The sequence below is a fragment of the Lepus europaeus genome, chromosome 11, assembly GCF_033115175.1.
Source record: "Lepus europaeus isolate LE1 chromosome 11, mLepTim1.pri, whole genome shotgun sequence".
Taxonomy (NCBI): domain Eukaryota; kingdom Metazoa; phylum Chordata; class Mammalia; order Lagomorpha; family Leporidae; genus Lepus; species Lepus europaeus.
The window spans coordinates 73117169-73144413 of NC_084837.1; the positions used below are offsets into that span (position 1 = coordinate 73117169).

The window sequence follows — 27245 nt, forward strand, 5'->3', positions numbered from 1 at the left end:
CTTGAGCCATCTTCCACTGCTTTCCCAGGCACATTAGCAGGGAGCTGGATACTAAGTGGAGCAGCCGGGACTCAATCCAGCACCCATGTGGGATACTGATGTCACAGGTGATGGCTTAACTCGTTATGTCACAATCACAATGCCAGCCTCACAGATTAATTTAAATATAATGATGATAGTAATTCATGACAGAATAAACTGTATGATAGTTGAGCTTCTCACTGGTAGTCACATGACAAACCCACAGGCATACAGTATAAGGAGAGCACCAGAAAGTTGGTTAGGCTAGGCTGGGTGACCTTTACAGGATCTTCCAACACTAATGCTATGATGCTACCTTTTGAAACTTTCTCTACAACAACATGGAGTGCAGTCCAAATGGTTTTCTCACTATCCCTGGAACAAGCTTTATAGATATACTTTCTTGTATCCATACTTATTTTCAGGCCATTCTCTCATACAAAGAAAAAGGATTTGTTGCCCAGAGTATTATCTCTTCAACAACAAAGAATCCAAATACTGGCTTTACTAAAGACTTCTGGGGGGCCAGCGTTGTGGCGTAACAGTGTGGCGTAACCTGCTGTGCTGGCATCCCATATGGGTGCCAGTTCAAGTCCCAGCTGCTCCACTTCCAATCCAGCTCTCTGCTATGGCCTGGGAAAGCAGTAGAAGATGGCCCAAGTCCTTGGGTCCCTGCACCCAGGTGAGAAACCTGGAAGAAGCTCCTGGCTTCAGATTGGCACAGCTCTGGCCGCTGCAGCCATCTAGGGAGTGAACCATCGGATGGAGGACCTCTCTCTCTCTCTCTGCCTCTCCTCTCTCTGTGTAACTTGACTTCCAAATAAATGAATAAATCTTAAAAAAAAAAAAAAAGATGTCTATGTTCACTTTCAACTGACTTCTATTCCCTCTGAACTATGAAATCTAGTGCTATCCTCCTGGCAATTAATTACACACCTTCCTTACATAGCTCTTCTGTCTTAAGCTGTTATTTATTAATAATTTCTCTCCTTAACAAAATTAAAAATTCTTTAAAGAAAGACACCAAAATATTCACTATGAATCCATTACATATCTAGTAGTACAAAATAGACGCTCAAAAAATAATCTCTGGTTTTCAATACTGTAAATATTTTATTAGTTATTGTTTTATAGAGGTTTTTATACATAAATTAAAAATTTAGGGACCGGCGCTGTGGTGCAGCAGGTTAAAGCCCTGGCCTGAAGCACCGGCATCCCATATGGGCACCAGTTCAAGACCCGGCTGCTCCACTTCCAATCCAGCTCTCTGCTATGGCTTGGGAAAGCAGTAGAAGATGGCCTAACTCCTTGGGCCCCTGTACCCGCATGGGAAACCCAGAAGAAGCTCCTGGCTTCAGATCGGCGCAGCTCCAGCCATTGCTGCCAACTGGAGAGTGAACCATTGGATGGAAGACCTCCCTCCCTCCCTCTCTCTCTCTCTGCCTCTCCTCTCTCTGTGTAACTCTGACTTTCAAGTAAATAAATAAACAAATCTTTAAAAAATTCAGTGTTAAAGTTTGGATTTTAATAACATATATGACTTTAGTTCAAACACAGGACAATCAGAATAAGATATTTCTACCCAGTGACAACATATTCTAATAAATGAATTTTACAAAATTGTAAATCTGACTTGGAAAAGTTCAGATTTTCCAACCTACACACAAAGCTTGATAAAAATGCCTTCAGGGGCCAGTGATGTGGCTTAACCTTAAGCTACTCACTGCCTGCAATGCTGGCATTCCAATATAGGTGCCGGTTCGTGTCCTGGCTGTTCCAATTCCGATCCAGCTCCCTACTAATGCATCTGGGAGAACAGCAGAGGGTGGCTCAGATCCTTGCACCCATATGGGAGACCTGGATAAAGATCCTGGCTCCTACCTTCAGCCAGGCCCATCCACAGCCATTGTGTTCATCTGGGAAGTGAACTGGCGGATAGAAGCTCTTTCTCTCCCTCTCATTCTCTGTATCTATGCCTTTTGAATAGCGGGAGTAAGAATGCCTTTAAAACCTTTTTTGAGCCAAACAAGATTAATAGGGTCAAACTAGAGAGTAAAAAATGCTAAGAATACTATTTTTGAAAAAATTATATTTATATGTAAAATGTATTGATGTGTGATATGTATGCTGAAATTTTGTTTCATGTATCTTAGAATACAAATTAAGAGAGAAAAAATGTGCCATAAGTATGTCATATAGAACCCAGATCATACGCTCACTTCCTAAATACCAACTAATAAATAAAGGTGCCAAACAAAGTAAGAAGAGAATTCCTTATCAGGTTAGATACATTAATGAGATTAGTAAATACTTACTGATGATTCTGGGTCTGACAATTCATCCAATAATTTCCTTGCATCTACTACAGCTTGATAGAGTCTCAGATTTTTGCCATCAGAAGCAACAAAGCAAGCACTTGCAGAATTACAGTATGTGCCTGAGAAAGAAAAATAAGGCCCTAGGTAATAATATAATAGTTTACCTGTTATAATGTGTAGTTTATTTTTATAATTGGCTGAAGTAGGAGAAACAAGTATTTTCACTCTTCTTTGTGGCAATACCATTGTCCAGAATCATAACTAAACAAATACAATTAATGGCTATAAAATTAACCATGGGTGTGGACATCGTGGCACAGTGGCTTAAGCTGCGACTTGGGATGAATGCATCCCTTATCAGAATGTCATTTCAAGCCTCAGCAACTCCACTTTCAATCCAGCTTCCTACTAATGCATCCTGCGAGGCAGCAGAGGATGCATCAAGTGCTTGGCCCCTGCCACTTAACAGACACACATAAGGCCCAGGCTCCTGGCTCTGGCCTGGCCCAGCCTTCCTCCCCTGCCCCTGTACCTCCATCATGCTCTGCCTTTCAAGTAGAAGAAAATAAATAAACATTTAATTAAAAAGAATTTACTTAGGGGAAAAAACTAAAATTCACCAAAAATTTAATTAACAAATAGATTAGGTGAGGAAAAAGATTAAAAACAAACGTAAAACTAAGCCTGGTGCCTACCTCTGAACATTAACAATCATCTAAATAATGACAAATATAAATGATTATAAGTAACAAATAATTTCAAATTCTTATTAATGTTACAATTAAAATGAACACTTACCAAGACAATAACTGGGAATAAGAGTTGGAAGCCAAGCCACATTAGAGAAGGCTGAGGTATGCAGGGAGTTGATTCGAGCCAGTTCTGATACTCCTCCAGTGTATGACAGAGGCCCTATTGGGTCTACACGCCACAGAATAAGTTCACTGTAGATGGCATTGGGGTCATGAAACGTACGGGTTGCTGCGTTTCTAAGCGGCTGTTTCGAGGAGCCTTTCACATGTTTTACAGGATCCATTAATCTACTTAATTTGTTGTCTGAGTCCCAACGATAATCTGATTCGGGAGTCAACAGAGCATTGTGATGAGAGGATGTTAGTAACAGTGGCAAAACGGAATGACATGCCAGGTCATTGAGGTGAAATCGATGACCACAGTATCTAAATTTGTGGGATACAGTCAGGACGGTGGTAAAGGCAGACTTATCCGCAAAAGTGACTGCCCACTGGTTTAAAGACCCGTCTATGTGTTTAGAGACCATCATTACTGTGGGAGCAACAATGTTCATATGCGTGCTGTGTGATCTAGGGTGTGGCTGAGATCCCTGAGGGCTGCCTGTAGACATCACCTCTTGGTGAGACAGAGTGTGATGAGAATCCTTTGTACAATTCACACAGGCATACATCATGATATTCTTGCTGAGAGAGCTTGCATCACCAGAGGGAAATGCAACAGGAATCCGCGAAGAAAAAGAAACCTGAAAAACACAATTCAGTGTAAGGTACTTGGCACCTCTCAAAAATACTTTTACAAAATCACATCTATTATCAAAATGTCAAATCGCAGCTTCCTAAAAAGTATCATTCTCAATTTTCTTTATGGTCTTTTTCTTCTATGTATGTAAATCATATCTCTATTGATCCACAAGAAAACCAAAGGGAAAAAGAAAAAAAAACATTTCAAGTGCCTTGCTTGTACATCAAAATGACCACAACCACAGATGTAAACAGCAATAAAGGTGAGAAAGGTAACAGTGCAGGCAGCTTGATTCTGCTAATAAAACTGAGGCTAAAGGGGACTCATTTTGAGTCACATTTTCAGTGTAGTTTCTTAATTTTATTCAAAATATGAAGTCCCAGAAAAATCAACAAATATATATTCAAATAAACAGTATTTTTAAGTCAAAATTATTCTTTTAAAATAACCATAATGTATGGCCACCGATCCCTTGGAAACATGACTAAGCACTCTTTTTTTCAGTTGCTTACCAAAAACAAAATTTTTTAGTAATTCTGAAAGCCCGTTGAACCTACACAACATTCTCTTTTTTAATGTAGTAATTACTTTATCAGTTAACTTTACCTGGACTTGTCTAAAGATTCCAGGGTTATATTCATCCAAATACTTAACATGCCATACTAGGAAAGTACCATCTACAGGGTGTATTGTAAACAACATGTCAGGGTTCTTATTCCACTCGGTGAGCAGCATTTCAATCTTCCGATCAAGCAGGACCGTGGGTAGTGGCATTGGTATGCTAGGTCGTGAACAGGTTCTAGGACTTCCTTCTCTTTCTCCTTCTTCATGTTCTGAAGATCCCGTACCTGCCTCAGATTCTCTATCCAGGGATAATTCTGAACCAGAAGGTACATTTTTCAGTATACTAATTAATCATAGTATAAAGATTCATTTATATACAAGACTATAAATTAATGGCATACTATCTTTAGAAACTATAAATCTCTTTTCCAATTTATGCTAAGGGGAATAACCAAAAAGGAAAACTATTCTCTTGTCTGAATTAAAAATTACTATATTCTTACTTTTAAAGGAAAGCATTATTATTATTACTATTTTTTTTTTTTGACAGGCAGAGTTAGACAGTGAGAGAGAGAGACAGAGAGAAAGGCCTTCCTTCCATTGGTTCACCCTCCAAGTGGCCACTATGGCCGGCACGTTGTGGCTGGCGCACTGAGCCGATCCAAAGCCAGGAGCCAGGTGCTTCCTCCTGGTCTCCCATGGGGTGCAGGGGCCAAGGACCATCCTCCACTGCATTCCCGGGCCACAGCAGAGAGATGGACTGGAAGAGGAGCAACCAGGACAGAATCCAGCGTCCCGACTGGGACTAGAACCCGGGGTGCTGGCGTCGCAGGCAAAGGATTAGCCTAGTGCGCCACAGCGCCGGCTACTATTATTATTATGAACATGCAAAAAACTTGTCTCCCCAAAAGTAGTATGTTACTCAAGGCAACATGCTGTTAACAAAATATAGAGAATTTCATGTTTGCAAAAGCTAGCACAGTGCCCATTCATGGTAGATGGATGGTAAATACTTGTGGAATGAACAGAAAAGTTAAAAAGAGAAAAAGTAGAAAGGAAGGATTCCAAACCAAAAGTGGCACTACAGAAATCGATAACTCAGGAGACAAAGAAAAATGCACACAGGATACTAACCATGGTCTAGTTTCATATGCAAACCCCTCTCTCTCTCCTCCTGTGGATGATCCTCGTCTTCTCTATCTGCATCATCACTTTCATGATCTACTTGCTTTTCAGAAAGTTTTCGTAATTGATGCATGAATATTTCAGTAGATGAAGTAAAATGAAACTCCTTGTTGTTTAACCAGTGAACTACAAAGCCCCCATTTCCATCATCAATGTTAAAGGCAGTACCACCCAGGACATTTGGGATATCTGTGGAAACAGAATAGTTAATTTAATTTCTTTAAAAATATGACAAGTGCTTAATCTTTATTTACTTAGAAATGGTGCTAACCAAATCAATATAACTGTAGTAGAATTTGTAAAACTTTAACTGAATTTAATTGTAAATGTGAACACAAGAACTGATAGGATGATAGGATAGGCTTTTAGCCTAGTGGTTAAGACATCAGTTAAAACACAGCGTCCAATAATGGAGTACCCAGTGTTCAATACTTGACTCTGGGTCCAGACTCCAGTTTCCTCCTAATGCAGACCCTGGCAGGAAGCAATGATGGATCAAGTAATTTTTGGAGCCCTGAATTGAGTTCCTGGTTCCCAGCTTCGGCCAGGCCTAGTTTCACCCACTGCGGGCATTTGAACCAGTAGATGGGAGCTCTTTCGCTCCCTCTCCCAACTCACCTGCCCACCTCCTGCCCCCATTCATAAATAAATTTTTTAAATTTTAAAAAGAACTAATGGCATACACTTACACAAAGCTAAAAAGTTGAGGGTTAATAATGCCAAGAAAGAACACACAAAGATGGAAAAACTTTTAATTATAGCAAAATTTCTCCATTTAGGGTGACTTAAATTCATGAGAGAGATTAATTCGTGATAGGCTGGTGCTATGGCACAGCAGGTAAAGAAAGCCACCATGTGTGACACCAGCATCCTGTATGGGTGCTGGTTCAAGACTCAGCTGCTCCATTTCCAAACCAGCTCCCTGTTAATGGCCTGAGAAAGCAGTGGAAGGCAGTCCAAGCATTTGGGCCCCTGCCACCCATCTGAGAGACCCAATGAACTTTCTGGCTGCTGACTCTGGCCTGTTTCAGCCCAGGCCATTGTGGCCACCTAGATAGTGAGCCAGCAGATGGAAGGTCTCTCTGTCTCTCCATCTCACTCTGTAACTCTTTCAAATAAATAAATAATTTTAAAAAGAGAGATTAATTCACAAAAAATAGGATAAATTAAAAAACCAATCCACCTTAATTTCAAATCATGTTATACATAATTCATTCACAGAAGAACAACATTGTCCTCTGCGAAAAGAAGTAAAAGCCTATAGTCAAAATGCATAAACTATTTGATAAATATCAATAATAAACAATGCTTAAATTATTCCTTCCAAAGGCAGATGTTTATTCTAGTAGTTAAGCCACCAGGTTGGACACTTGCATCTCATACTGAGTTCTGAGCACTTGCTCTGCTCCAAATTCCAGCTTCCTGCTAATGCAGGAAGACAGCAGGTGATGGCTCAAGAAGTTAGGTCTCTTCCTCTCATTTGGGAGGCCCAGAAAGAGCTCCCAGCTCATAGCTACAGCCTGGCCCAGTTCCAGCCACTGCAGGCATTTGTGGGACAAACCAGAGAATGGGAGCGCGCGCTCTCTCTCTCTCTCTCTCTCTCTCTGCTATATAAGTGTACACTTACACTTCTTGTGTAAGTGCCTCTCAAATATATAAATAAAATTTTTAAAAAATAAATAATTCTTTGCAACTCCTGGATGACAATCCGGTTTCACAACAAAAATGAAAAAGCCATATAAAATAGGATTTGTAAACTATAAATCCTATAACTACATTGCCTACGGACTATTCTTGCTAAAAGTGTTGAACCTTAATCTTACCATGAACAAACATTCAGATTGCAAGACATTCCATAAGTCAACTGACAGGGGACTGTTCTGAACTAGAGTAGTTTAAAGAAAAATGGCAATCAAATGCATTTAAAAACAGAATTTATATTTGAATATGAACTATATTACATGAAACTAACCCGTATCCCTTGCATGTGATGACAGTACAATGGCTATGGAGGTAAATCTTCTTTATATTGGAAGACATATTCTCAAATACTTAAGTAATACTGTAAAATATCTGGGGGTTAAAGGTAATGTCATCTCTTCTTCTCAGATCTGGAAAAAATGATGCTGAAATTCATATGGAGGCACAGGAGACCTCGAATAGCTAAAATAATCTTGTACAACAAAAACAGAGGCAGAGGCATCAAAATACCAGATTTCAAGACATACTACAGGGCAGTTATAATCAAAACAGTATGGTACTGGTACAGAAACAGATGGATGGACCAATGGAACAGAATAGAAACACCAGAAATCAATCCAAACATCTACAACCAACTTATATTTGATCAAAGAGCTAAAACCAATTCCTGGGGCAAGGACAGTCTACTCAACAAAAGGTGCTGAGAAAACTGGATTTCCACATGCAGAAGCATGAAGCAAGACCTTACACCTTACACAAAAATCCACTCAACATGGATTAAAGATCTAAATCGATGACCCAACACCATCAAATTATCAGAGAACATCGGAGAAACCCTGCAAGATACAGACACAGGCAAAGACTTCTTGGAAAGACCCCAGGCAATCAAAGCCAAAATTAACAACTGGGATTACATCAAATTGAGAAGTTTCTGTACTGCAAAAGAAACAGTCAGGAAAGTGAAGAGGCAACCGACAGAAGGGGAGAAAATATTTGCAAACTATGCAACTGGTAAAGGATTAATAGCCAGAATCTACAAAGAGATCAAGAAAACCCACAACAACAAACCAACCAACCCACTAAAGAGATAGCCCAAGGACCTAAACAGACATATTTCAAAAGAGAAAATTCAAACGGCCAACTGGGATTTCACCTCACCTCAGTTAGAATGGCTTATATACAGAAATCAACTAACAACCGATGCTGGCAAGGATGTGTGGAAAAAGGGACACCAATCCACTGTTGGTGGGAATGCAAACTGGTAATGCCACTATGAAAGATAGTTTGGAGATTCCTCAGAAACCTGAATATAGTCCTACTACACGACCTAGCCATCCCACTCCTTGGAATTTACCCAAGGGAAAATAAATTGGCAAATAAAAGAGCTATCTACATCTCAATGTTAATTGCATCACAATTCACAATAGCTAAGACATGGAATCAACTTAAATGCCCATCAATCGAAGACTGGATAAAGAAATTATGGGATATATACTCTATAATACTACACAGCAGTAAAAAAAAAAAAAATGAAATCCGATCATCTGCAACAAAATGGAGGAATCTGGAAAACATCACGTTGAGTGAAATAAGCCAGTCTCAAAGGGACAAATATCATATGTTCTCCTGGATCTGTGACAACTAACTGAGCACCTAAAAGGAAACCTGTAGAAGTGAAACTGACCCTACAAGAAACAATGACTTGATCAGCCCTTGTCCTTGCTGTCAAAGAACAGCTTACTATTTTATTCTTTTTAGTATTTTCTTTTTCTACTTAATACCATTGGTTGAACTCTTTAATTAACACACAATTATTCTTAGGCATTTAATTTTAACTGAAAATTGATCCTTGTTAAAAATAAGAGTGGGAATAAGGGAGGGAGGAGATGTACAGTTCGGCACATGCTCACTCAGACTTACCCCTAATGGTAGATCTAGAAATGTGCCATGGGACTCGAAATCCCATTAAGTTGGCATGTATCAATGCCATATTACTAGTTAAAGTGATCAGTTTAAGTTCATAGTTGATCATAAAGATAGGAATAAGTGTCAAAGGGGCACATAAATAAGACCAGTGTCTACTAATAATAATTGATAGAATTAAGAAGGAGAGAACGACCCAACATGGGAAGTGGGATACACAGCAGACTCATAGAATGGCAAATACCCTAAACAGCACTCTGGCCTCAGAATCAGCCCTTAAGGCATTCAGATCCGCTAAAAAGCCCATGAGAGCATTTCAGGCATAGAAAGCCAAGACACTGTGGAAAAAAATGACCTAAATGAAAGATCTCTGTGAGTGAGATCCGAGCAGAAAGAACAGGCCTTCAAAGAAGGAGGTACCTTTCTCTGAAGGGAGGAGAGAACTTCCACTTTGATTATGGCCTTGTCTAAACAAGGTCTGAATTTGTGAACTCAAGAGGCTTCCATAGCCATGGCAGCTCATTACAAGAGCCTCAGGTGATTACTGATGTCGTAAGTAAGAGTGTCAATTGTTAAATCAACAACAGGAGTCACTGTGCACTTACTCCCCATGTAGGATCTCTGTCCTTAATGTGTTGTACTATGTGAATTAACGGTATAACTGGTACTCAAACAGTACTTTATACTTTGTGTGTGTGTGGGTGTAAACTGTTGAAATCTTAGTATATACTAAGTTGATCTTCTGTATATAAAGATAATTAAGAATGAATTTAATGAATAATGGGATGGGAAAGGGAGTAGGAGATGGGATGGTCTGCAGGTGGGAGGGTGGTTATGGGGGGAAAACCGCTATAATCCAAAAGTTGTACTTTCAAAATTTTTATTCATTAAATAAAAGTTTTCTAAAAAAAAAAAAAGGTTATGTCATCTCAATAACTATTCCAAATGCTTTAACCAAAAATCAAGAGTAAAGGAAGCAAAGATACACAGGAGTATAATTAGGGAGGTCCCCATGCAGTGTGGGTGGTGCAGTAAGAACAAAACATATACAACAAGATGGTAACATGTGGTAAATCTGGGTAACAGTATATAGCATTCATTGTGCTATTCTTTTGGCTTTACTATAGGTTCAAAAATATTCCTTGAAGCAAGATGAAAAAGGATGAATCCTAACTACACAAAACTATTTACATTTAGCAATCACTTTGGTAAACATAAAAGTTATATTTACATGCAAACCTATAAAAGCATGATGCTACATACTTTTTTAAGAGGTTTATTTATTTATTTGAGTCAGAGCTACAGAGAGAAAGAGACATGGAGAGTAAGTTTGGTCTTCCATCCACTGGTTCACTCCCTAGATGGCCTCAACAGCCAGGGCTGGACCAGGCAAAAGTCAAGCACTTCATCTTGGTCTCCTAGGTAGGTGGCAGGGGCCCAAGCATTTGGGCAATCTTCTGCTGCTTTCCCAGGCACATTAAAAGGGAGCTTGATGAGAAGTGGAGCAACCAAGACATGAACTGAGCCCATATGGGATGCCGCCATGACAGCTTTATCCCCTACACCACAACAACTGTCCCAAAGCTAAATATTTTTTACAGTGATTTTAAAAATAGTATGTTGTTGGGGCCGCTGCTGTGGCATAGCGGGTAAAGTGCCACCTGCAGTTCTGGCATCCCATGTGGGCCCCAGTTCAAGTTCCGGCTGCTCCACTTCTAATTAGCTCTCTGCTATGGCCTGGAACAGCAGTAGAAGGTGGCCCAAGTCCTTGGGACCCTGAACCCACACAGAATAACAGAAAGAAGCTCCTGGTCCCTGGCTCTGGATCAGCGTAGCTCTGGCCATTACCGCCATCTGGGGAGTGAACCAGCAAATGGAAGAACTCACTCACTCTCTCTCTCTCTTCCCTTCTCTCCCCCCCCACTTCTCTTCCCCTCTCCTCCGCCTCTGCCTCTGCCTCACTGTAACTCTGCCTTTCAGATAAATAAATCAATCTTTTAAAAAAATAGTATGTAGCTAAGTTAGGGTGAATATAGATAAAATTAGTTAAAAGATGAGAACAGCCAAACGTTGGAAGAGAAAGCCTACCGACCACAAGAACACAGCCAGGCCTTACAATATTCATGCACATCGAACAGTCCAAGGATCCCATGACCCTGATTAAGAGCGTGCATACACTTAAAAAGCCAGGCTTTCTGACATGGAACCAATTTACTGCAGATAATCACTGACTACATTACTTATTTATTTGAGAGGCAGAGTTACAGACAGTGAGAGGGAGAGAGAGAGAAAGGTCTTCTTTCTGCTGGTTCACTCCCCAAATGGCTGCAACGGCCAGAGCTGTGCCAATCTGAAGCCAGGAGTCAGGATCTTCCTCCAGGTCTCCCACGCGGGTGCAGGGGCCCAAGCACCTGGGCCATCTTCTACTGCTTTCCCAGGCCACAGCAGAGAGCTGGATTAGAAGAGGAGCAGCCAGAACTAAAACCAGTGCCCACATGGGATTCCAGCACCGCAGGCGGAGGATTAACCTACTGCACCACAGCACTGGCCCCTGCATTTTGTTTTGAAGTTATAATTTTACCATAGTCAATAACTCAAGAGTTCTTTTTAAAAAGCTAAAAATTTATAATAATCTAAAAGTATCAACATTTTGAAAACAGCCATTCTTAAATACAATTAAAATGCTAGATCAGAAACGCTAATATAATTTAATCAGCCATCACAGCAATGTCCAGTAAAAATAGAATGCAAACCATAAGTGCAAGGTATATAGGTAATTTTAAATAGTTAATAAATATTTTAGTAGCATAATATATAAAGTAAAAAGTAACAGGTAAAGTTAACTTTAACTTTAGTACATGTTTCCTTTGATTCAATACATGCAAATTAATATTATTTCAACAAGCACTCGATATGAAATATTTTTACACTTATAGAGATCCAATGTATATTTTATAGCACATCTCAATTCAGACTAGCCACATTTCAAGTGCTCAAATGACTACACTGCACTGAAAACACACCTAAAGATACTGCTAAAGACCACCCTTTTGGAACTGTTATTTATTGAATATTATCTTTATATAGTAAGCATTTTAAAATAAAATCCCTCTCCACTCTGACACCACAGACATAATTTCAACAAAATGTAACTATAATTTTATATGCAGTTCTACCTGTAATATAATATGAAATTTACAGCCTTTCTCTTAAGTTTTTACTCAAAAATAATACATATTCCCCCAAATAGAAGCTCAAAATACTTCTCAGCTACATGGGAAGAACATGTAGAAGAGCTACCAACATCACAAGAAAAAAAAAATTCTCTTATTATAAGAAAGTCTACAAGGAAGGAAAACAAGATATGATGGGATTCAAGGAAAACCTGGTAAAATATATTTAGATAAGGTTATAAAGAAAGAATAGTTAAAGTACTTTGAGAGAAAAATTATACTAATTAACCAGACTGCTACCACTTGTGTTCCCAGGCTCAACTAAAGCTCTCATTTGCTTGGAAGCCTTATTATATTCTAGACAAACAAAGGTGCTTAAAATCACTGAAATTATACCCTGAGAACCACACAGTCCCAATTTACGAAACAGTACTTTATCTTGTATTCTTATTCCAATTAGGACTATTTTTTTAAGGCAACAAGGACCAATAACACAAAATTTAAAAAGATTTTAAAGGTAGGCCCACTTTTCTCTTTATTTCAACATACTGGTAAGAAGTAAAATTTACTATCCTTTACCTGTGGCAGGGTTGATGCTTGCTGCAATGTGGAAATGACACAGTGCATTTGCATGGTGGGAAATGTGTCTCTGAACTTCATGTGTTGCCACCTGGTCGTGCACTAAGTCAGTGTGAGTTACAAGAACAGAAGACCTCCTTTGTCCCTTCCTTAAATTTTTCAAGTGATGTATCGTCTAAAATAGAAAAATAATTGCTGGGTTTAATTCTGGAAGGTCCAATAAATGCCATTCTTAAATGATTAGTAAGGATTTTAAGATTTTCCCTTCTGTAAAACCTAACCACTCTAAAGAAAATTTCCTTAATTATAGCAGAATAATTCTGGATATATTCTCTATAGTTCTTATAAATTTTATAGTTCAAGGCAAAAAGTAATTGCTCAAATATATGTATAGATGGCACCTATAAAACATGAAAAAACCCTTATTATTAAGACAACGAAGGTGAAAGATTTTTTTATTTCCAGGATATCCCCAGGATAAGATGGAATTTATTACTCATAAAAGTAAAACAAAACACTTGACTCTTCCTACCAAAGAACAACACCTTGTAAAATTCTAACACTCTAAATTTCCAGGTGATTCAATGCATGATCTCTGTTGTAAAGAAAAAAACAGGGTACAAAAGTAACAAGGAGAATTTACATAGACAAGAGTAGATGGAGAAGATCTTGTTAAAGCACTGATCTATGGGATGTCTGAGTTGAGCCATGTACACATAATAAAAATTCCTCCCTAGCACCTGGTTATGTGGACAGTTTTGAACATGGCACCACGTCACTCTTGGCATGATCACCTCTTCATATCACAACCCATCTCATAGCACTTCCTATTCTATAATTTAACCCACTCCTGAGACCACACTCCAGACTGAATTCCCATTCTTTTCCTTTGTTGCCCACATTCAATTTTTAAAAATTTGGGGCGGGCACTGTGGCATAGCGAGTAAAGCTGCCACCTACAGTACCGGCATCCCATATGGGCACCAGTTCAAGTGGGTGGGAGCTCTATGTCTTTCTATCTCTATTCTGACTTCTATTTTTAATTTCATTTATGCTTTGAATATTGAAAAAAATGTATAAACAGTGCTCCATTGAGTATCAGAGCAAGCCTACTTTATATAAAACTTTATATAAAATCAGTAGAGAGTTTATATATGTAGTATACAGTTTATGCATGTTTTTTAAAACACTTTATTATAAAATACTTCAGTCCATACTGTATTTAAAAATTGGAAAAATCATTTTACTTTCAAAATATTCTACCATGGATGCTAAAAACATTAATACGTGTTCATTTGTGTCTAATATCTTAATAAACAATATTTGTAAAGGAACAAAATAGTCATTTTTAATTATAATAAGCATACCCTCACAAATTAAAATATTTTTAGTTACAACCAATCCTGAGGACCTTTACATGTTAAAACTACTTACTCCTAAGGATTTTCACATTTGACATGAAAGATAAAAGAACTAAAATTACATTACTTATTTAAACTAATGTCTGAGCCCATTACTGTCTGTTTCTGGCTTCTGAGCGGCATAAAGTGAGTACTTTTAGAAGTGTGAGAATGTAATGTACTGATTTCCTCATTATACACAAAGCACGCATACCATGTACATCTTAGCTTATGAATTTCCAGCAGACCCACATATCTTTAAAATGCATTTACCCTCTTAAATCATACAATACCTCAAGGGCATGCTGGATCCTGTCTTTGTGTCTTCCAGCCTGAGCAAGGGTGCTGGCGACACTGGAAGTGGTAGTCTCACAAATCTGCTCACCCAAAAGACAATCTTCTGGCAATAAGGTTTCTGCCCACAGCCGGCACACACCATCATGGCATGAAGTCAGTAACACATTACAGACAGAACCCCTAACAGCAAATAGAAACAAACCAAGGTCACTGTGAACACCAATGAGATCAACTAAACAGAGGCTACTACCAGGCTCTGGAGGAATATTATCTTCCAAATAAAATAGCAAACACACACACACCAAAAACAAATCACTGCAAACTATACAATGATATAATAGGAAGTCATAAATAATATGATCATCAAATATAATTAAATTATCTGGCTTATGGCAATAGTTCCATCATTCTGCTTCATTCTACTTATAATCCAACCAGTTTTTAAAAGGCTTTTTAAAAAGGAGCATTTTCACAATAAAACTGTAAGGATGATATCACTTCAAGCTATAAATCAAATGCCACTAAATTAAAATAAACAAAAATGTCATAGCCTCCTGTAGTAGAAGTGACTTAGAAACTTGTTTCAAAATTTAAAAAAAATTCTCTTTTCAACAATGCTTACATAGAATCTGACTTGGACAAAAGTAAAAATGCATTTTGTAAATTAATAAATAGTTTAAATAAATAAATTTAAATAAATAAAATTAAATAAATAATTTAAGCACAACAATCTTTTATTTGGATTTTAAAAATGTATAAATATTCCATGTTACCACTTATTCAATACCTCTATGTGTGCTATATTTCCAAACATACATTCGCAGTTCTCAGATATATTTAGTAGGTAAAATTACCCTCCCTCATGAAGAAGCAAATATCTGAGTATCCAAGAGCTTGTTTAGATCTGTAGATATAATACAGGAGTCACTTCTAGGAGCAATTGTGTAGTTGACTTAATTTCCAAAATACTTTTAGGCAATGCGATAACAATGAGGAAAACTTAGACAGCCTCTAGGTTCATGGGTACTATATCTGTGGCTTCAATCAACTGCAGATTGAAAATGTGGGAGGGAAAAACTGTGTCTCTACTGACCACGCACAGAATTTCTCTCATCATTATTCCCCAAACAATACTGCATACCAACTATTTACATGGTATTTATGTTATACTAGGTTTTTTAAATTTATGGGTTATACTCAAATGCTGTACCATTTTATGTAAGGGACTTGAGCATCCACAGATTTTAGTATCTGCAGGGGGTCCTAGAACAAATCCCCCACAGATATATAGAAAAAACTGTAACACACACACATACCACCTTGACAGACCTAAGATTTAAAACAAAATAACCCAGCCACTTTATTCACTGTGTAAAATTATATGCCTTACCAAAAGTCTACTACTTACAGCTTATTACTGTGCTTGATGTCCTCACTATGTGCTTTTCTGCTACTTGCAATACACCTTTCCTAGAATCTTCTGTAGCTACTGCTAACACCACCAACACTGCCTGGACACAAGCCATGCGGAAAAGTCTGTACCAGGCATCTCTCTCTCTCTCTCTCTGTCACAAACACATGAACACACACACACACGTTATCTCACAAAAACTCTCCAAAGTAGGTTCCATTACTATCCTCGTTTTACAGAGGCATGGAGAGCTTCAAAAATTCGGTCAGAGGCTCAGTGCCGGCAGCAGGGTCCCAGAGTCTCTGCTGTTAATCAACACCATGCCAGGGCACTACAAGGACTTTATTTTCTTTTATAAACATTATAAACATAAAAGCACACAAACTACAGGTATGTATTTATCTAACCTGGGCATATACTTGCTAGTTTTACGCCATGAAAAACCTGTCACAGCTCGGGGATGTGCCAAGTAAACAAAGGAAAACTGAGTGGAAGCCTGTCTCCTTTTCACTTCATGATGATCCTGAGGTATAATTGAAGATTTCCAACCAGTCATAGGATACCATACTTTCAAAAGACAGTCATCCTGCAAAACATATAGGTCAATATGAAATTAATACATATATACAAAATTCAATACTTTAAAAAGTTTGAAGTTTTAAAGCTAAGCAATACCTAAAAACTAATGTGTGACCTTATAATGGTATAAAATCCAACCTAAAATGATGTTTATTACTCTAAAGAATATAATTACTGAAAATAAATGGGCAATTTGTTCATTATCAATCTTCTTTGTGTAATGGTATTTCCAAAAGGAAACTGATACCAAATTCCCCCACTTAGAGACATATAGGTCATGTGTCTTTGGATTCAGCCTGTGATGTCAGCACCTGCGTGAAGTTGAAAACAGTATCAGTCCCTGTTACCATCTTTCCCTTTTTAGAGGTGGACAGGGTGACTCCTTTAAGAACTATTTCTTTCTCTAAATCAGGAATCACCAATTTTCTTCCCTAGAGAGCCACATAGTAAGTTACGCTTACAGGGTCTCACAGGTCCATGAGGTGACACAGACTCTTCTGTTTTTTGCTAATAATGCTTTGAAAAAGATAAAAAATGTTCTTCGCTCCTGAGCCACACTTTTTTGACACCTACTCTAAATGACGAGAAAGCATTTAGGTTAAGTGTCAGGAACCATGACAATGCCCACTTACAATATTTACAAGACACAGCAATAGTAATTGACCAACATTTTACCAAGTTCTGAAAGTTTTGTTCAAGACCTAAATAATTGTGCCTTCTTTAATAGAAGCTATCTACTTCAGAGAGCTTTAACCTTAACAGTGAAAATTACGGGCCAGCACTGTGCTGTAACGGGCTAAGTCCCTGTCTGCGGTACCAGCATCCCATATGGGTGCCAGTTTGAGTTCCAGCTGCTACTCTTTGGTTCCAGCTTTCTGCTATGGCCTGGGAAAGCAGAAGATGGCCTGAGTACTTGGGCGCCTATACCCACATGGGAGACCTCAAAGAAGCTCCTGGCTCCTGACTTCAGATCAGCCCAGCTCCAGTCGTTGCAGCCATTTGGGGAGTGAACCAGCAGATGGACGACTTCTCTCTCTGTCTGTAAGTCCACCTCTCAAATAAATAAATAAAATATTTAAAGGGGGGTTGCCCTTCCTTCCCTCCTTCCTCCCCAGAAAGTAGTAACTACAAAAAGAGATAGCAATCACCCATACCACATCTCCTAAAAATACGTACATATTTATATATTCATATATTTTAAATATGAGTATACTTTAATATGTTTGATTTCAATATATTAATCTTTCAATACAAATAATAGTAGGAGGAACAAAGTCAATTTTCTATGTAATTGGATCACTACTATAAATACGCTAGAGAAAAAAGACCAGAAACCAGTATAATAACATAATAACAGGTTATATTGGTGAAAATATATGTGAGTTCTGTTTCTAAAAATTTCTGTAAACTAATAAAATTTTTACTAAGGAAAATTAGCATCACAAGCATTAAAAGCAACCTATTTGTTGTAGCAAATCTCAAAGAAAATATCTGGAATTGAGGCCGGCGCTGTGGCGCAGTGGGTTAATACCCTGGCCCGAAGTGTCGGCATCCCATATGGGCACCAGTTCAAGTCCCAGCTGCTCCACTTCCAATCCAGCTGTCTGTTATGGCCTAGGATAGCAGTGGAAGACGGTCCCAGTCCGTGGTCACCTGCACCTGCGTGGGAGACCTGGAAGAAGCTCCTAGCTCCTAGCTTCGGATCGGTGCAGCTCCAGCCATTGTAGCCAACTGGGGAATGAACCAGCGGATGAAAGACCTCTCTCTCTCTCTCTCTCTCTCTGCCTCTCCTCTCTCTGTGTTAACTCTGGCTTTCAAATAAATAAATAAATCTTAAAAAAAAAAAAGAAAGAAAATGTCTGGAAGTAATCACTGCAATATAAGACCTTTCTCTCTGTCTCTCCCTCTCTCTGTAACTCCCTCTCAAATAATCAAAGTCTTTAAAAAATAAAAAAAAGTGAAAATTAGATTAAGATAATAAATGTTATCAATTATGCAAAAACATCAATATCAAAGAAAAATAATATATATTCCTAATAAGAGTATGTAGGTCCCAATGTTTTCATGTGAACTAGACCAATACTTCTGTTTTTTTCCATCCTGGCACTCATACTCAATTTATACCACATAATACAATGCATGTTTCCATTCATGTCTCACTAGTTTGGATGTATTAATCTTTTTTTTTTTTTTTTTTTTTGGCAGGCAGAGTGGACAGTGAGAGAGAGAGATACAGAGAGAAAGGTCTTCCTTTTGCCGTTGGTTCACCCTCCAATGGCCGCCGCGGTAGCGCGCTGCGGCCGGCGCACCGCGCTGATCCGATGGCAGGAGCCAGGTGCTTCTGGTCTCCCATGGGGTGCAGGGCCCAAGCACTTGGGCCATCCTCCACTGCACTCCCTGGCCACAGCAGAGAGCTGGCCTGGAAGAGGGGCAACCGGGACAGGATCGGTGCCCCGACCGGGACTAGAACCCGGTGTGCCGGCGCTGCAAGGCGGAGGATTAGCGAGCCGCAGCGCCGGCCTTTTTTTTTTTTTTTTTTTTTTTTTTTTTTTTTTTTTTGACAGGCAGAGTGGATAGTGAGAGAGAGACAGAGAGAAAGGTCTTCCTTTTTGCCGTTGGTTCACCCTCCAATGGCCACTGCGGCCGGCGCATCGCGCTGATCCGAAGCCAGGAGCCAGGTGCTTCTCCTGGTCTCCCATGGGGTGCAGGGCCCAAGCACTTGGGCCATCCTCCACTGCCTTCCTGGGCCATAGCAGAGAGCTGGCCTGGAAGAGGGGCAACCGGGACAGGATCGGTGCCCCGACCGGGACTAGAACCCGGTGTGCCGGTGCCGCAAGGCGGAGGATTAGCCTGTTAAGCCACGGCGCCGGTCTGGATGTATTAATCTTACAGTATGTATTTTTTAAGTGTTAACTCTCAGACAACAACTTATTCATGTACCAATTGCTGTCCTCAAAGTACCTTTTTTTTTTTTGTCGGGAGGGGAGGCAGAGAGAGAGTGTGCATGAGCTCTGATCTGTTGTTCACTCCTTAAACATCCCACAATGGCTAGGACTGGGCCAAGGCAAAAGCTAGAAGCCAGGAATGAAATCCAGGTAACCTAAAAACCTAATCATTTGAGCCAGCACCGCTCTTTCCCAGGGTCAGCATGTGGGAGGAAGCTGGAGACAGGAACTGGAGTCAGGAATGAAACTCAAGTACTCAAATATAGTACATATGCATCTTAACCACTAAACCAAACACTTTATCCCCATTCTTAACCTTAGCATCAATTTCATGTAAACAAATTTACACATTCTAGAGCACTGATTTCCAACAATGTACCACAAAAACCCTAGAGGGCCTTCAAGGCCCCTCAAAAATCACAAAAAGAGTCCCAGAAACAGGTGGTACTTTAGCCCCTTCTCCCATTCCCACCAATATCCCCATCAAATGAAGCAGTTCCACTTTCACCTGCGACAGCTGAAACTTTAAATCAACGAGAGAATTATAGCAGAAAGTTACCTAGAAATCTCCCAAATATTTTGAATCTAAACAAAGAACTTACAAATTACGAGAAAACTTCAAAGATACCTTGAGCTGAATGAAAATGAAATCACAATATTGTTTTTTATTTGTGTTGCATCTGTATGTACTTTTGATACTCAATTCTTGGGTTTGTCCAGATTTATTATTTTTAAAAGGTTTATTATTTATTTGAAAGGCAGAGTTACAGAGAGACAGAGACAGAAGCAGAGAGACAGTCATACATCCACTGGTTCACTCCCCAATTGGCTGCAATGGCCAGAGCTGTGCTGATCCTAAGCCAGGAGCCAGGAGCTTCTTCCAGGTTTCCCACACGGATGCAGGGGCCCAAGGACTTGGGCCATTTCTACTGCTTTCCAAGGCCATAGCAGAGAACTGGATCAGAAGTGGAGCAGCTGGGACTCTAGCAAGCACTCATATGGGATGCCAGCATTGCAGGTGGCAGCTTAACCCACTACACCACAACATTAGCCCCTAATTTTTTTTTTTAAAGACAATCCTAAGGAATCTATCCCAAAAAACCTGTTAGGGGATTGGCACTGTGGCATGATAGGTGAAGCCACCACCTGTAGTACCAGCATCCCATGCAGGCCCTGGTTCAAGTCCTGGCTGCTCTACTTGCAATCCAGCTTTCACTATGGCCTGAGAAGATGGCCCAAGTCCTTGGGTCCCGGCACCCAAGTGGGAGACCCAGAAGAAGCTCCTGGCTCCTTGCTTCAGATCAGTGCAGCTCCGGCAGTTGCGGCTATCTGGGGAGTGAACCAGTGGATGGAAGACCTCTCTCTGCCTCTGCCTCTCTGTAATTCTGCCTTTCAAATAAATAAATAAATCTTTTAAAAAAAGCTGTTAGAACTGATCTATAAAATCTTGACTAAAGATAAAAAATTAATGTGTATTATTTTTTTCAATTTTTTAAATTTATATAAGGTGAACAAATTCCATGTATTTCATGGATACAGATTTAGGAGCATAGTGATACTTCCCACTCTACTCTCCCTCCCGCCCACACTCCCACCTAAGTGTATTCTTGTATGTTCACAGTAACTACAAATGCAATTCTCTGAAAAAGTTCCTTTTACATTAGGAAACTTAACAAATTTTGTGTAGGACAAGTACACTAAAAACTACAAAACAGGGATAACTTAAAATTAGAGACCTAAATAAATAGATAGACCATCTTCATGGTTCCCTAGGCCAAATATTACTAATATGTCAGTTCTTTCCAAAGTGATCTATAGATTCGCTATAAATACAACCAAGATCTCAGCAGACTTTGTGGTAGAAACTGGTAATTCCAAAGGCTGACAAACTTGTATTTACACAAAGACTTGCAAATGAATGGTGGCAGTAGCTTTATTTTAGCCTAAAACTCCAACCAATCCAAATGTCCATCAATGGATAAACAAATTACAAATCCCTTAAATGGAATATACATCAGCAAAAAGAACAAACTGTTGATCCTACAGCATGGATGCATCTGGAGAAACCTTTACTGAGTACAAGAAATCACAAACTAAAGTACATATCTTACAACTTAGTTCACAGGAAACCCTAGAGAAGACAAACCTGACCAGCAGTGATAGAAAGTAGTGCAGTTATTATCTGTGGCCAGGGACGGTAGTAAAGGAAGAGGTAAAAGGAAACTGCAGATGATGAAAATATCCTACAATCTGACAGTTGGTGGTGATGAAATAGGTCTTTAAATTGATCAAAACTAATGGAACTATATACTTGAGATGTATTTTTGTTTTATGTTAATTATACTCTAATAAATTTTAAGAAGTAAACACGGACAAAATTTATATATAAGGATATATATCTTAATAGCAATAAAAAATTAAAATCTTTTAATGTTCACAAATAGAATCTGGTAATAAATGGTACATTTATTAATATAATGGAAAATTATGTCACTTTTTAAAAGGCATAAATATGGCCAGCGACATGGCTCACTAGGCTAATCCTCCACCTGCAGCACCAGCACCCCAAGTTCTAGTCCCAGTTAGGGCACTGGATTCTGTCCCAGTTGCTCCTCTTTTAGTCCAGCTCTCTGCTGTGGCCCAGGAAGGCAGTGGAGGATGGCCCAAGTGCTTGGGCCCTGCACCCGCATGGGAGACCAGGAGGAAGCACCTGGCTCCTGGCTTCAGATCAGCACAGCGCGCCGGCAGTAGCAGCCATTTAGGGGGTGAACCAACGGAAAAGGAAGATCTTTCTCTCGGTCTCTCTGTCTCTCTCACTGTCTAACTCTGCCTGTCAAAAAAAAAAAAAAAACATAAATACATGGGATCATCAAGGTTATCTATGATATGTAAAGAAATCAGGGGGGTGGGTGCCGTGGCATACGTTAAGCATCCACGTGTGGCACCAGCATCCCATATGGGTGCCAGGTTCATGTCCTAACTACTCCACTTCCAATCCAGCTCCCTGTTGATGGCCTGGGAAAGCAGCAAAAGATGCCCAAGTGCTTGGGCCTCTGCACCAGCATGGGACACCTGGAAAAACTGCAGCCATTTGAGGAGTGAACCAGCAGATCGCAGACCTCCCTCTCTGTTTCTCCTTCTCTCTGTCTATAACTCTGTCTCATAAGTAAATAAATAAACCTTGAAAGGAAGGAAGGAAGGAAGGAAGGAAGGAAGGAAGGAAGGAAGGAAGGAAGGGAAATAGAGAGAGAGAGAGAGAGAGAGAGAAAGAAAGAAAGAAGAAAGAAAGAAAGAAGAAAGAAAGAAAGAAAGAAAGAAAGAAAGAAAGAAAGAAAGAAAGGAAGAAAGAAAGAAGAAAGAAAGAAAGGAAGAAAGAAAGAAAGAAAGAAAGAAAGAAAGAAAGAAAGAAAGAAAGAAAGAAAGAAAGAAAGAAAGAAATCAGGTTAAGAACACGATCTTGAGGCTGGCGCTGTGGTGCAGCAGGTTAACGCCCTGGCCTGAAACGCCGGCATCCCATGTGGGTGCCAGTTCTAGTCCTGGCTGCTCCTCTTCCAATCCAGCTTTCTGCTATGGCCTGGGAAAGCAGTGGAAGCCCCTGCACCTGCATGGGAGGCCAGGAGGAAGCTCCTGGCTCCTGGCTTCAGATCAGCGCAGCTCTGGCCACTGCGGCCATCTGGGGAGTGAATCAGCGGATGGAGGACCTCTCTCTCTGTCTCTACCTCTCCCTGTAACTCTGTCTTTCAAATAAATAAAATCTTTTAAAAAAGAAGAACATGATCTTATTTGAGCATGTGTATATGCATGCACAATTCTGAGTGATTTACAAAGGCATCAAAAATTCTAAAAGGATGTATACGGAATAGAAAATAATGATGTTTTTATTGAGAATTGGATTATTTGGTAGGAAAATTACATTTATTCTGCACATTTTCTACATGAAACTATTAATTAAGAAACAGTAAATACATTTCCATTTGTAAGGGGGATGAAAGGCTGATAAATCAATCATTAAATAATCCCACACTGGATCTAGATTAAACACTCTCAAAGGCACAGAAGTTTCTGGAAACATTTGATGACACCCCCCCTCCTTTCCCTTCTGCACAAATCACTCCCCTCCAAAAATAGCCCAGCCTTTGGGAATCCCAGTTTTTCACTCTGAAAAGATCAGAACATTTTAAATCATTTGCAAATTTTACAAAATAGCCATTATAAAAAAGCGTTCATAGAATTTCAATAAACACCTCCTAGCAAGCAGACCAAAGGAAACCAATTACTGAGCTGAAGCTTTAACCATGTATGTCTTATGGAGAGAAAAAGCTGTTAAGATTTTACTTTAAGCTTAGATAAAAACTTAAAATATCCTTAAGCCCCAAATTTAATTGACCACATTTCAGAAAAACAGATCTTTTGAAGAACAGATCTTTTGAAGAACTGTAACATTAAAAACCCTGGAGATGATCAGATTTGAGTCCCACAACACCTGAACTGAAATCCTGTCACGTGTAGCAGAGGGGGTGGAAAATGCCTTGTAGGGGCCAGCCACACAGTAACCATCTGTTTTATCAAGACAGAAAAACTTGGCTTTATAACAGAACAGATTGCACCAAAGGAAAAAAAAATAAAAGAAGAAGAAGAAGAAGAAGGAAAGAAAGAAAGAAAGAAAAAGAAAACACTGTCCAAAATTTCAAAAATTTAATTCTGAAGTAATCACTGGTCTTTTTAATCAAGAAAAAATTTTTTATAATTTATTTATTTGAGAGATAGAGTTACATTCAGTGAGAATGAGAGACAAAAAGAGAGGTCCTACATCCACTGATTCACTCCCTAGATGGCTGCGGGTGCAGGGGCCCAAGGACTTGGGCCATCTTCTACTGCTTTCCCAGGCCACAGCAGAGAGCTGGATGGGAAGAGGAGCAGCCGGGACTAGAACCAGCGACCATATGGAATGCAGGCGTTGCAGGCAGAGGATTAAGCTACTGTGCCACAGCACTGGCCCCATCAAGAAAATTTTAATTTATGTGTTATCTCTTCAAAATTAAGTTTTTTCTATTTTCAATATTTATTTTATTTATTTGAAAGGCAGAATAAGACAAAGAGAGAGAGAGGGTAAAAAACAGAGATCTCCCAGGTGCTGGTTCACTCCCCACATGGGAGTAAGCTGCCACCCACGTGGGAGACCTGGATGAAGCTCCTGGATCCTGGCTTCAGCCTGGCCCAATTCGGGCTAATGTGGCCGTTTGCAGAGTGAACAAACAGACAGGCGATCATTCAGTCTTTGTCTCTCCTTCTCTCTCTGTAACTCTGACTTCTGAATAAAATAAGTAAGTCTTAAGAAAAGAAAAAAAAAGTAGCAGAGGGGTGGTGTCTGACACAGTAATACATCACTTGGGAGGTCTGCATCCCAAGTGCCTAGGTTCAATCCTGCTCCATTCAATTCCCGCTTCCTGCTAATGCACACCCTGAGAGTCAGCTGGTGCTGGCTAAAGTACTTGGATCCATTACCTACATGAGAAACCCAGACTGATTCCCAGCTCCTGGCTTTGGCTTGGCCCAGCCCAAAATATTGTGGGCATTTGAGGAGTGAAGCAGCACCTGGGAGATTTCTGTCTACTTCTGCCTTTCAAAAATAAATAAAAATTTGAACGCAGCATAGTAAGATTATACTAGCAAATCAGGCAGGGATAACCAAAGTTAAAAATAGGCAGAATGGGGCCGGCGCTGTGGCGTAGTGGGTAAAGCCACCACCTGCAGTGCCAGCAACCCATATGAGCACCGGTTCATGACCCGGCTGCTCTACTTCCCATCCAGCTCCCTGCTATGGCCTGGGAAAGCAGTACAAGATGGCCCAAGTGCTTGGGCCCCTGCACCCGCGTGGGAGACCTCGAGGAAGCTCCTGGCTCCTGATCAGCACAGCTCCAGCTGTTGCAGCCATCTAGGGAGTGAACCAGCAGATGGAAGACCTCTCTCTCTCTCTCTCTCTGCCTCTCCTTCTGTGTGTAACTCTGACTTTCAAGTAAATAAATAAATCTTTTTAAAAAAATAAACAGAGTGAGAGGATTTTTAGGGCAGTAAAAGCACTATGTATGATGATTAACACATGCCATTATAAATTTGTCCAAACCCACAGACTTGTCTGTCACACCCAGAATTTACACAATAATGTAAACACTGACTTCCAGTGCTAATGAGGTGTCCATGTAGGCTCATCAGCTGTGACAAATGTGTCACTCTGGTGTGGGATTCTGACACTGAGAGGAGCTATACGTATGTGGGGACTGAAATTACCAGAGCTATCTCTGTACTTTCCCTTCAGTTTTGCTGTGAACCCAAGACTGCTCTAAAAATATCTGTTCTTAAAGAAAAAAATCAAGAGAGTATGCTGTGTCCTGGACATCAAGTAAAGAAAGTATTTGAAGGTAGAAGAAGTCATGGTGTTAAATCAGTCTCATATGTTAAGCAAGAACTGACCACAGGACTCAGTAACAGGAAGTCCTGGATGACAGTTTCAGAGGCATGGTGATGAGTGTGCTCAACTGAAAGTGAAGAGAAAAATGTGGGACAGCAACTCCAAGCTACCCTTCAGTGTTCTGTACGCAGAGCAATGGAAGTGGGAGAAGCTGAGCAGGGGCTCTGGGTATTGTTTGTTTTACAATGGCTGAGGTCAGAATCTACTTGGTGTGCTATAATGTGTTCATCAGCTTGGGATGCCTTAATAAAACACCACTAATTGTGTGGCTAAACAATAGGAATGCATTCTCTCTTGGTAATGGAGGCTTGGAAGTCCAGGCTCAGAGTGCTAGCACAGTAGCATTCCAGCGAGGGCTTTCTTCCTGGCCTGCTGACGAATGACAGCCTTCTTGCTGTGTGCTCACATGTGCAGAGCAAGCAAGCCCTCTGGTGTCCATCCTTACAAGGGCACTAATACCATCACGAGGGCCCTGCCCTTGTGCCCTTATTTAACCCTAAGTGTCTCTCAAAGATCCCATCCCCAAACACTATCCCGTCAGGGTTAGGATCTCAACACATAAATTTTAGAGAGGCACAACATTCATTCTACAACATACACTACGGTGATGACCCAGAGGAGAAGGGAAAACCAATCTGAAGAGAAAACTACAACAGTGATGCACTCGAGTGCGGAAGAGCAAAGGGGATCTGGTACCTCAGTGCAGGACTTGGCCCGCTCTAAGAGCACAGCTAGTTGTCATCCATGTTCACACAAGGAAAGGCAGACTATACAGGGACAGACGTGGAGAGGTAAACAGGCACAGGAAAGCGTGGGAGTTCATCACAATTCTCTTTTTATGTTTTTTTTTTTTTTTTTTTTTTTTTTGACAGGCAGAGTGGATAGTGAGAGAGAGAGAGACAGAGAGAAAGGTCTTCCTTTGCCATTGGTTCACCCTCCAATGACCACCACGGCCAGCGCGCTGTGGCCAGCGCACCACACTGATCCGAAGGCAGGAGCCAGGTGCTTCTCCTGGTCTCCCATGCGGGTGCAGGGCCCAAGCACTTGGGCCATCCTCCACTGCACTCCCTGGCCGCAGCAGAGAGCTGGCCTGGAAGAGGAGCAACTGGGACAGGATCGGTGCCCCGACCGGGACTAGAACCCGGTGTGCCGGCGCCGCAAGGTGGAGGATTAGCCTGTTAAGCCA

General features: G+C 40.2%; 1 protein-coding gene across 6 annotated transcripts in view; it reads right to left on the reverse strand.

Annotated features, from left to right (window-relative positions):
* DMXL2 (Dmx like 2) overlaps positions 1-27245 on the reverse strand; it is a 162828-nt gene that overhangs the window by 82236 nt on the left and 53347 nt on the right. For 4 of the 6 annotated variants that reach the window (XM_062205913.1, XM_062205912.1, XM_062205916.1 and 1 more), the window contains exons 7-14: positions 17577-17696; positions 16474-16652; positions 14652-14835; positions 12959-13133; positions 5532-5771; positions 4440-4711; positions 3138-3834; positions 2337-2458 (exon numbers count right to left, since the gene is read on the reverse strand). In XM_062205913.1, the coding sequence (XP_062061897.1) occupies positions 2337-2458; positions 3138-3834; positions 4440-4711; positions 5532-5771; positions 12959-13133; positions 14652-14835; positions 16474-16652; positions 17577-17696 (1989 nt within the window). The remainder of the gene's footprint in view (positions 1-2336; positions 2459-3137; positions 3835-4439; positions 4712-5531; positions 5772-12958; positions 13134-14651; positions 14836-16473; positions 16653-17576; positions 17697-27245) is intronic. The other 2 variants (XM_062205915.1, XM_062205914.1) reach the window with 1 other exon arrangement.